General features: G+C 34.5%; 1 protein-coding gene across 1 annotated transcript in view; it reads right to left on the reverse strand.

Annotated features, from left to right (window-relative positions):
* Positions 1 to 12,512, reverse strand: part of LOC149770770 (uncharacterized) — a 59,787-nt gene that overhangs the window by 17,852 nt on the left and 29,423 nt on the right. The window contains exons 6-12 of the mRNA XM_089949141.1: positions 10,930 to 11,127; positions 8,080 to 8,511; positions 2,995 to 3,121; positions 2,406 to 2,515; positions 1,483 to 1,814; positions 756 to 843; positions 341 to 417 (exon numbers count right to left, since the gene is read on the reverse strand). Of these exons, the coding sequence (XP_089805267.1) occupies positions 341 to 417; positions 756 to 843; positions 1,483 to 1,814; positions 2,406 to 2,515; positions 2,995 to 3,121; positions 8,080 to 8,511; positions 10,930 to 11,127 (1,364 nt within the window). The remainder of the gene's footprint in view (positions 1 to 340; positions 418 to 755; positions 844 to 1,482; positions 1,815 to 2,405; positions 2,516 to 2,994; positions 3,122 to 8,079; positions 8,512 to 10,929; positions 11,128 to 12,512) is intronic.

The following is a 12,512-nucleotide window of genomic DNA, read 5'->3' on the forward strand; positions in this document are numbered from 1 at the left end:
CATTTATAAAGAAAGCGTTGATGTAATCTGTATGACACATCATATTCTGACATTTCAATATGTTAGAAATAAGACATCTTGCGTTTATAAAGGAAGCGTTGATGTAATCTATAAGACACATCATATTCTGACATTTCAATATGTTAGAAATAAGACAAGACATCTTGCATTTATAAAGGAAGCGTTGATGTAATCTGTATGAAACATCATATTCTGACATTTCAATATGTTAGAAATAAGACAAGACATCTTGCATTTATAAAGGAAGCGTTGACGTAATCTGTACGACCCATTATATTCAGACATTTCAACATGTTAGAAATAAGACAAGACATCTTGCGTTTATAAAGGATGCGTTGATATAATCTGTATCAGGATCATCGGATAGTGGCTCCAAAGTTACTCTGTTCTTGTCATCTGGAAATAAACGAAGAACTAAGTTGTTAAATGTCGATAACTTGTGTGGTGTCTCTTCGTTCGAACCGGAAACAGTTGTAAATTAACATTTGTTATGCTAATATAAAAATCATAATCAATATTTGATCAGTGTTCTGCGTGGCTGATGAAGTAAATTACATTAGGCATATGCTTGTAGACCATGCTAAGCCGTATATTGCTATAAGACATTACAGTTTTATTAGATTCATGCACAACTCAGTCCGTTGAATACTTTTCTCAAGTTTCTGCGCGTTTCCTCAGACCATGTCAATTATAGAACCAAATATGTACAATATGATGGGGAAAAATATACATACATGCATACATTCCTTTATATCGATTCTTCTGCCGATTTCTCGGTTTTAGAGCAATATTCATTTCGTGTTGAGGACCCGACAATAGCGTCTGCAAAACAGAATCCCAAAGAGTATTTTCTGATAGGTGAAAGAGCTCAAAATGTTGTCATTGGTAAGAAATGCAATTGTAAGAACATCCTTGTACCGTACTTCATCGGTATGTGAAACAATACAAATATAACAAAAGTGTATACAAGAATTCAAAAGTACCTCACCTATAACTTTTCTCGAAAATAATGTACATAAACACAATGTATTTTTAACCTGCTTAACCCACCCCTCAAACCAACTAATATACTCAAGACAAAAAAACATAAAACATAATATTGACAATTATTAATCATCAATGGAGAGCAAGAAAATGTAAAATCATTGCGAAGTAATTCAGATCGTTCCTGAATATGAAATTGGACATTCTATAAAGTATTTAGTTTGCTTGCGTGTACATGTTTTTACTCTGTAAATACACACGAACATTACTGTTGATGCGTTTATTTTATCATCATTTATACATCATTGTACATAACCGAAGGTGGCTCCAGTCCATATACATTTTAGTTTGTAGCTATCATCTTTATCGAGTAAAATATATAAAAATAAATTTAAAAATTCAATTATTGAATATAACATTTGCGTGAAATTAAGTTTCTCTTCTTAATTATATATAATGAAGCAGATAACGTTTCACCTTAAATTCTTCTTCGATGCCATTAGAACGATGAATTCCCCTCTTAATATACTCGTTGAGATCTTGAACTGCAACTCTTTTTCCACCTCGTTTAGAATTTCTCACTGTGTTGTAGTAAACATTTTGCTGGATTCCTTCATCCCAGTTTTCAAGGGTTTCCTCATTGTCACTCTCTACAACGACTTCGGTATCTGCGGGAGCATTTCTATAAACCTGTCGATCGATTCTTTCACCCGCATCTTCACATTTTTCAACAGGTATATCTTCTTTCTTATTCCTGTTTATCTTCAAAAAGGAATCTTCATTTTCTTGCTTCGTAACGGAACGTTCTTCTTCAGCATAGGAGAAAGGCATCGTTTTGATATTATTTCAGATGTTTCGATTCTAACACATATAAATCGATGAATGTATGTTATTGCAGGCAATGTGAATAAGGTTACTGAGTAATTTTGTCGCTTTTGTAATCACACTACAAAAACGGGGGGTGGGGGTATCAATATTCTCTTACATGCCATGACGCAATGGTATGGCATCAATGTTTTCATAATCGACCGCTCCTTTTCAAATATGATGTTTCATGAGTATAAAATAATTATTTCTCATAGAAAAGCTATTGATCTTCTATCATTTTGAAAATGTATATCTTAACGATTGATAGGAAAATCTGTTACATTAATACAATGTATGTCTTAACGATTGATAGGAGAATCTGTTACATTAATATTTGGTTATTATGGACCGTTCCATGAGATTTAAAACGTGTTCGTCCAGTTCTCACAGATAGAAACAAGATTCCTTTTGGACGAAATATCGTTATATTTGCAAGTTTGTATACTTGACACTTATGCAAAACAAATTACATTATATTAGGCTATAAAATTTTACTCAAACTATCGAACCCATCTTAATTAATATTAAACTACCTAGTCTTAAGGCAGCAGCATTTTCGTAGATATTCGACGAAAACTTGGAACCTGATGTACTCGGAACAGATTGTTCCGACTGATACTGCTTCGCTCGAAGGGAACCGTTCCTAAAATAGAAAAACATAAAAATTGGCATCATAGCTATCTGCATAATACATTACTAAATGTAGACTTTGAAGATGATAATTATATAACTATACCAATTCTTGTTCAATCAATTATTATTCTATCTGTATGCGTCCTAGTAATAATGCGAATTATCTCCGTTACATTGCATATCGAATAAATGTCCGGACAATTACGATCCATGTGCATGTCATCTGTCCTCGGGTAATCTCCTTTATGCAAGTGTACAGAAATAACTTAGCAGATTATCTGACTGCAATTGTAAGATAGAAATAAGCACCAAAGATAACGAGGTAGCATATTTATATTGTGAACAAACAAACAGTTGGGTAATTCATTCCCAGTTGAAATCAATGTCCTTTTAATATTGTTGTTTCCTTTAAATCGGCGCGTTTTGTGTAATTGTTGACCTTTTTAAAAAATGTATGTTTACGTAAAAGTACTTAATAGCCTTTTCTACCGTCTCTTCCAAAACATGATAGCGACCAAAATAACTATTAGTATCAGGCCAGCCGCACCGAGAGCCCCTCCCAATGGAACACCTATAGGCAAAACAGATTCTGTCGGTGTTGCGTCCCGTTGCAGACCTGAAAATGTAATGGTACAGTTCCAGTTGTACTTATTTGTGCACTATTTGTTATCTTTGACAACATTTCAAATTCTGCGCACTCATCGAAATATTGCAAGATAATCTCGATTATATAAACAGAGGAATGTGTAACTGATGATTTGAACAATCCAAATTTGAATGATCGTTTCTTTACAGAATATGAAAATAATTAGTATAGTTATGAAAATGTTATAACCTAACTCCGACTATCCAAAATAGCCAGATAGTATAGTGGATGTTTTATGTAATTATCAATTCATATTACTTGAAAGCTATTTATATTGCTGTATAATTCAATTTGCCTTTTACATTGACAAACTTATTCACTTTCTAAAGATCGCTGAAAAACGTATTATATTTGTATTCATGTTAACTGTCAACATCGAAATTGTTCTAAAAACAACAACAACATTTGCAAAAATTAATTTTACCGCAAAATAAAATAAAAAACATGTTTTATCAAAGCAAAAGTCAACAAGATTTGTTTGTCTCTTTTAACTTGTATGAAGTGTTTATTTTATGTTTTGTTTGCACTTTCAGCAACAATCGTTCTGACCGATTGCCAACGTGCAAACGACTCAACTCCATTTATTTCAAAGATCTTATTTTGAACCATGTAAAATTGCAGTTCTAAATTAGCCTACGTATCTAATGAGAATTTCGATACAATTTGATGTATGTACATGAACAAATTCTTACGTTCCAAACACCCTATTCCACTGTATCCTTCAGAACACCCCAAATAGCAGGTCCCATTGATAGAGTCACAGGTTGTATTGGCGCAATTACTACATGTATTACTGCAATTTATACCGTACCGCCCCTGTGAACAGGCTGTAAGAAAAATATACAAGAAAAACTTAAAGTATAATCCAAAACAATATTCATACAAAATATGTCAGATACAATTAGAATGTAACGAATTTCTATATTTTCTCTCACGTGAATGATAATCCTAGGTCATTAGTAGTTTAGAATAGCGCTGAAGAGACAAACGTGAATCCCGTGTTAAATAGAGTCAACATCACAAAGAAATTAACATTACGCCGCCACTTTAGAAGGTAGTTTTATTTTGCTTGATAACAAAATCAAATTCTTTACATCATCTAATCATGATATGAGGCCCCTTGTAAGGTTATGGTCTCCACCACATTCAATAATTGTCCCATCTCTTTTTATCAGCACAACAAACTACTATACTCAGAACACTACTAATACTTAGTTATTGTGTATACACAACGAAGTTGTCTACTATCCATCAGCAAGTTATGTACTATCCATCAACCAATTCTTTACTATCAACACGCAGTTTTCTACTATGCGGTTTTGAACCCCGACTGAGTCAAACCAAAGACATAAAAAAATGATATTAACAGCTGCCTCGCAAGGCAATCAGCATGAAGAGGTTAGCGTTAGAACTTGTGTCAGGATAATGTAGCTGGATGGGAAATCTTCCTGAATATCTGCGAAATGATGCCGCTGTGGTAGACATCACTACAAACTGCCACACGGTAGACATCGTAGCGATATGACTGAAAGATTATTAAAACTACATTAAAACTCCAAATCACACACACGCACAAACATATCTACTCTGCGCTAATTAGTTATCTACTATCCAACACGTTGATATCTACTATCCAGAGCGCATTTATCTACTATCTTGCACCTGGTTGTCAACATTTCACCAGCCAGACATCTACTACCACCACACATTTATCAACTATCCGTCACTCAACGTACTTTAACGTCTAGCATCTTTAACTAAACATTGTCACTTACCGTCCTGATAATCCCCTTTATAAATAAAGCATGCTAATCCTAAAGTACCAATAACTGCGCTTGTAGTGACCAGTACGAACTCATCTGCTGACCCTACGAAGTGTAATAAATAGAATTGTAATCCATTATCAACATATCGTTTTCCTATTTATCCCCACCACCACCTTATAATCCCTCTTATAAAGTAAAATCATATTCACCCTAAAAAAGATTTCCTTTAATATCCATTTCCATCCTTTAAAGCAAAAGTACCATGCCGTTCACACAGAGTAAGATCCTAATCCGAGGCATGTATTTATCGTTTTGTCCGTGTTTGCGCTTAACACAGCGGTAGTGAGAGAGCTAAAACAAATGTTCGAAAAAATGAACACCATTTTCTTAACAATAAAACCGATCACTCAAACATAAATAAAGACTAAAAGAGAATTAAGACTGTCCCATTCCTTTTTCATGTGCAGATGTCAAGTACTAAAGATAAACAGATTTACAGGCTGGCTACGTTTCAAAGTTAGATTCAATTTTTATTCATTTGGTACTATGACCCTTTAAAACAATTGTAAATCAAACAGATACTCATAACATTCACAGATCAACTTTTCTATTTTGTCATCGCTTCTAATCACGAGTCTGGTCTCTAAGGAAGGGATATTTTATTGAATACACTCACTAAATAATTGCCAAATAATTGCCAAGTATGTTACAGACAAGACGCTTCCAGAAAGAGTTCACTTTCAATCTAGTCCGACCTCCTCTGTTTGTAACTTGTTCATTCAATTTTGACTGGAAATGCGAGTGGTAGTAGGGCTTTGCCAAGGCACAACAAGAAAACACGTCTTCCGCAGCAGCCGTTTTAAGCAATGAGTTGAACTGAGATCATACATTGTCACATCTAACTCTAGCCAATGAAATCGCTTATCGTGACTAAGCATATCTTTGCTTGAATTTTCGGTGGATGTTAACTAATCAGTTTGGAATGAAGCTATCTTTTGTAACGTACAGCTTGTTCTAGTTTCTTTCAAACCAGTAACATCAGACATCCACACAGTCCAATCATAGCATGGGCCTTACTCAAGTACCATACAAAACTTAGTAGTAGTATTACTAGTAGCAGTGATGGCAAGATAATATATATGTAGGAAACCTTTTTTGGCTTTGCGGCATAAAATAACAAGAAGAAATTAATGGTAGGTTACTATTTTAATGAGCTTACCAATTAAAGGGTAAATCCTAAATTATAAACATTCATTCACATAAATGTCACATCATATATTTATTGTCAAATACATGCAGTAACACCTGGAGTGTGCCAGATCTTAATCACTAACGTGTCCTTCTGCATTGCCCATACTAACAATTTGCACAGACGCGTGCCAGATTCGGTTCTTCATTTGTTATGCTATGTTTCAAATCGGGGTCCCTTTGCTGTCAGCTTCCACAAACCAACGTTTTGTATCTGTCAGCGTACTTGAAATAAACTACTTGGAATGCAAAGTTAATGCAGTGCAAATAAGTTAGATACCATTGTCATTTAAATCTAATCATTCGATAGGAAGTTGCGTCTTTCTGTCTGTATGTCATTGTGAATGTGTGTTTTGTAAAACAGTGAGAGAAAAGGTCGTGGGTTTGTTCCCCGGCCGAGTCATACCACAGACTTAAAAAATGGTACTAACAGCTGCCTCGCTTGGCGTTCAGCATTAAGAGGTTAGTGTTAGGACTGGTCGGCCTGGTGTCAGGATAATGTGACTTGGTGGGACAACATGCTACATATCTGCGGCATGATGCCCCAGTGCTAGACATCACTATAAACTGCCACATTGCAGACATCGTAGCGATATGACTGCAAAATTGTTAAAGCTACATTAAAAATCAAAATCACATCATATCACATCAAATGTTCATCTGCGTGATGCAGCTTAAAATGGATCAGGGATAACCATTTCATTTTCACCTAAAAATACAAAATATTAAATACGAACAAGTTTGCAAGGGTGACACATTTATGATGACTAGACTCCCGATGATGTACTACATTGTCATATTACCGAATTTCCCAGTATTTATTTTTTGCAGAGCTGATGATAATTCATAAGATCGCAGTTACCTTTTGTTGAAAAGATCTGTCAGGCAAGTCGACAAACTGAGAATTATCTGGTCAAGTGTTTGATTCTTTCAGCTTCTCTCATAGTTTTTATTCTCGGGGTATTATCTAATCCTGCATAGCAAAAGTTATATGCTACACCCGCAAGGATTTATATACACGTAGATTTCATACGTAGTTGGCAGGATTTTATTTTGCTGCTAATATGGTCCAGGGTAAATTATTATCCCCGTTTATTTATTTCAAGGTAAAAAATATTTACATTTCTCAAAAGCAAAACAAAGTTCAGATTTTCTTATGTTCACCGGATTCATATGTCTTTGACATATGCAATTATACGTCGTTTTTAAGTGTCATATCCTAGATTATTATTATTATTATTATTATTATTATTATTATTATTTATGGTTTCTGTAGCTACCTTGTATTAAGAAAGACATCAAGCAATAAGCATCCCTTTCTTTCTATTTCAAATATGCATGCACACTGACAGACAGACAGACAGATATACCCAAGCATCGCATGAAATGCTTTAGATATAAATCATAATAGTCAATTTTAAGATATCCTTTCTCTCTCTCTCTCTCTCTCGTAAGGAAAACAAAATACTGCACTTACTTTGGGGTGCAAACTTTCATTTTCATGGTCGACAATCTCTAACCAATAACATCTCCCTCCCAAAATAGAACCAATATGTTACAAAGAGACCGAATCGGGCTTGACTTCTCCCGCACCTAAACATAGTCAACAGACCAACTCCTAAAGCGTATGACGTAATACAGCATTCCATTTCAAGAGAGACTTTCGCCTTATGATATACTGTTACAACACGTACCATCGAAATGGCAGCCTAAATTATTTCCGACGGTCGCAATAACAACAATAATACGAAAAGATAATAATAACAATAAGCATGATCATGATGAATATGATATCAAGTTGAAATAATCAAAGTTTTCTTAAAAGTGCTGAATCCGAGAAAAAATGTAATACTTGATATAGTAACAGATAAATAATAATGTAAACCAATGCACAGGCGAAATATATCTACCAACCGATGGAGCAATTTTGGTCCTGCCATCCAGGCTGGCAACCAATGATACAAACTCCAGTTGATCTATTACAAGATCCGTCACCAGCACAATGTCCGCAGTGTTTACTACAGTTGACGCCATAAAGACCTGTTAAACAGCTAACAGTACATATCCCGTTGGAGATATTACATTCTGTTCCATTAAAGCAGTTTGTGCAGTTATTTTCGCATAAATGACCCCATTTTCCCCGAGAACATTCCACACAATGTCCGTCACTTTGATTGCATATGTTGCCTATACAATTTGTATCACACGTATTATTGCAGGAGTATCCCCACCATCCGGTTGTACAACTTCCAGGACATTTGGCCTGTATTTTATTATCTTTGTCAATGGGTCCATCACAGTAGCAATAAGTGTCACATGTCCATCCACATACGTTGTTCTGGCAGTCTACAAAGAACAATATTAACATGTAAGCAGACAAAATATTTAAACTCGATTATCCAACAAACATAAATTATCTGAACCAATACATCATTTACTTGATGGAAATATCCATCTGATTAAAGCTTTACCGATTCAGTTGACCAAGAACATATAATGGCGTTCTAACATCATAATAACGTATAATTATGACTTGAAGAAATTTAAATACATTTTGAAAAGTGAGCCGAACGGGAAGATTGTTTCCTTCGCGAAGAAGATTTTAAGTTTAGAGAAAATCTCAAATAATTAACGTCCATCTCATTAAATTCTTACAGACCTAGATAGGTTATTATGACATAAATGGTCATACTCACTGTGACCTAATTTATTTCTTATGATCGAAAACGGTTCTTCTGGTTTAACATATCTTTCATAAGGACTATACCATATTTTGCGGAAATGTAAAAGAAGAAATGGAACGTGTCGATTTGCCAGAATATATAAAGTTTGAATTTTTTTCAAACAATATAAAATATTTTTAAAAATAAAATGTAAGTTAATAACAGCTATTCAATTATACTAACGTTTCACCTGGTGATATGACTTTTATTCGACATAATTTATCATGAGTACATATTTACATGCGATCATCATTTTATTGGGAATTACATTTTTGTGTTGGTGTTGTTCTAAGTAAATTGACCACAAAAATCAAACTCTCGAAAGACGGGATAAAATAGTCTTATTTGCGGACGATGTATTAGGTTAATAATATTGAAACAAGTCGGATAACAACCTGACACAAAGTGTGCTTCTTTGCGATTTGTATTTACAACTTGATATGCTTTAAATGTATCACTAAACCCTTAACATTATCAAATGGACTGTGTAGAGGTTTGCACAGTTACAAGGGAAAATCTGTACTAAAAAACTCATTGCATTTATTTAGTAAAATCTGAGCTAGAATGGTCCATCAATGGAACCGAAAAAGCAGCCATTAATTTTTAATTTATCTGACATAGCATGCTCGCCATTGTTTCGTTGAGTGTACTGCATTGTGTGTGAGAGAGATAGAGACAGAGAGAACTAGAGCACTGATTCTTGCAAATGAATCTAATGTAGTTTCAATTGTAAATTTTCTATCAGGTGTTGTGAACATTTTATTATTAATGTTAAACTAACAAGATCTAAATTCTCATGAACTGCTATTCACAATTTTAATTTCATGCGCAATACCAGCGATTATTTAAAATAATATTTTACGTGGTCTGAAGGAAGTATAAAGAGAAAAGCGAAACACGTAAATCCGTTGACCGGGGTTTTGAATGCATTGCAATATATTATTCTAGGCGAACTTACGCTTACTAAAATAACAAGTAAAAGTCATAAATACTACGCTATCTTTCGACAAACAGCCTATAAATAATGAGATTAATCAGTCTCAAATAGATGTGTGTGATCACCTATCTAAGAATCATCTCAGGTCATTGGGAGTAAAAGGACGAATTTCAAATTTTCAGCTGTCCTTGGTTTCTGTATTGTTTCTTACCGTGACGGATGTAGCCAAAACTTCTAAATATAACCTATTTAAAACACCAGACTGTACCCTTACATACACTTACTTGTCTTTGGCATGTCAAAACAGATGGCTTCGGGGTCCATCTTAAAAATCCGGTGACCCGACCCATGGGTCACAACTTTAATACAAACGTGAGCCTTACACGGTAACTTAAATTGGATCTTTTCGTACTCTTCTGGTACCTTACCAATGAGTCACATATTTCTTGGAATCTTTGAAACAAAGATTTGGGAGCGCAAGGATATATATTTTGCAAACGCTTTACTTGCACTTGTATACTTCTCAGGTTTATAGATACATTTATATGTATTTATGTTTCATTCTTTTACTCTCTTATGCCACCGACAGCTTTAGTATTTTCAGTTATTAAGCTTGCCCGTCCTCTGTAGGTTGATATAAATTATGAATGAAAATAAACCTATTTGTTTCGATAAAATATAGAATTCTTATGCAATAATGTTTGATTCACTTAATATCTATTTTATATTGTATACGTGTGAAAAAGGTTAGCTGGTACAATAATATGGAAATAATACATGAATAAACTCGTCTGAAACATGCGCATCCCAACATTTATCGTAAGAGAGACGTGACGATGTGACATCACGGTAAGAGGTAGGGAATGAGATCAATTTGACTTGGAGCACCTGAAAAGCCAACATGACACATTCCTTAGAAAATTAAATTTAGCAATCTAGAGTCCTTAGAAATCAACTTTTATACCTTAGAGCCCCACAGCTTCGTTTTCCTTTCGCTGTCTTACGAATAACGTGTTGAATAACGCCTAGGTGTCTACAAATAGCATGGTGTGGTTTTTTTAGGAAATACATATGTATTTGATTTAGCGATCCCAATATCCTTACCTCCGAAGACGAAAACTTCGCATAGGGTTAAAAATGTAGGGGTGGTCCTATTCCTTAAGGCGATCTCCACACGTTCTGCTAAATTGTCAGATAATGTTGTTATTTCCGTTATCACCATTGGGGTTCTCTCTGGATACTTAAACACCAGGCTAAAAGTGTCGTTTGTCGCAAATGACACCGAGAAGCCAGACAACCTTTCTGAAATGACCATCATGTACATTTGCAGTAATTACTTGAAACCACAAGAAATATATCTATCGAGACCCACACCTTCTGCGTTTAAATTAGCAGGTTAATTGATGTGTCAAACCCCATCTAATTCAGAATGTGGGCCTGTTCGACGTTTGCTTTCGGATGTACCTGGTTCGGATGCAGCCGTATGTCTTTGGTCTGGGAACAGTACTTCAGTTGTTTCGGAAAAAGACCAACTTGTGTTGTGCTATAAAATACTAAACCTAAAAAACACCAAACTAATTAGATCCTAATCGATGGAAAATGCACCCTGTGTTAACAATATGGTGTGTCACATTTTATCAGGGGGAAAAATTCACTCGATCGTTGTTATTTGCTGAGGCTCCTAAGTGAGTCTATATAAATGAGACACTATGCTATATATATATATATATATATATATATATATATATATATATATATATATATATATATATATATATATATATATATATATATATATATATATATATTAACACTTATTGGAATTTCAGTACGAGAAGCGTAACATATTTCAACATCTTAAATTCAGCTACTGAAACATCTTCGCTAGCCAATATTCCGATATATTAACCATATCGATACTTTGACAAATCGATCAGATAACGTAATGGCGTCTTCATTTTCAGTACTTCGGATCTGTGAATTTCAATGGATGCGCTGCGAACAAACGCATCCAACCAAAATCAAATTTGAACACTGTTCCTACATGATTTGACAAAGAGAACACAGATTAATAAATGAGTCAGTTTCCACTGCTGGTCTCTGTTTGTACAACTTTCGATGTTAAATTTAAAGTATACATTTGAAGTCAGTTTCCTCTACCGTTTTCGGCCAATGGATGCACCCCTGTTAAACACTATTGCTTCGTTTACGATACATACTAAGGGAGACAACTCATGAAATCCAACAGATGTCGCTAGGACAAAACACTAAAACATCTGATCGATGCGCCAAGGTGTAAATATGGTTAACACATTGTAACATCGGTTAGTGAAGATGATACTGCATACGTTTTCATTATTTTTCAGTTTCTTTTTTGGAAAGAATCGAATGTATTGGTACGGAAAGTACAAATTATAGAACTACAATCAGGAGTCAGGATTATCCCTAGCATGGATGGAGCACGTTATCCCCATTTACATATTTTTGCATATGTTGAGAATTTAATGTCTACAATATCATGCAATCGAAATGGTCCAAGAATATGAAAAGAATCAATCCCTGTGCTGTAAAAATTCGTTTAGCAGTTATTTAAACATGTTCAATGTGATATTTTCTTTAGGTGATGTGATAAACATATTTACCTCTGTGCAATACCATGAAGAGAACACATATAGGCTTTATTACAA

The sequence above is a fragment of the Sinohyriopsis cumingii genome, unplaced genomic scaffold, assembly GCF_028554795.1.
Source record: "Sinohyriopsis cumingii isolate HCF-2022 unplaced genomic scaffold, ASM2855479v2 utg002407l, whole genome shotgun sequence".
Classification (NCBI taxonomy): Eukaryota; Metazoa; Mollusca; class Bivalvia; order Unionida; family Unionidae; genus Sinohyriopsis; species Sinohyriopsis cumingii.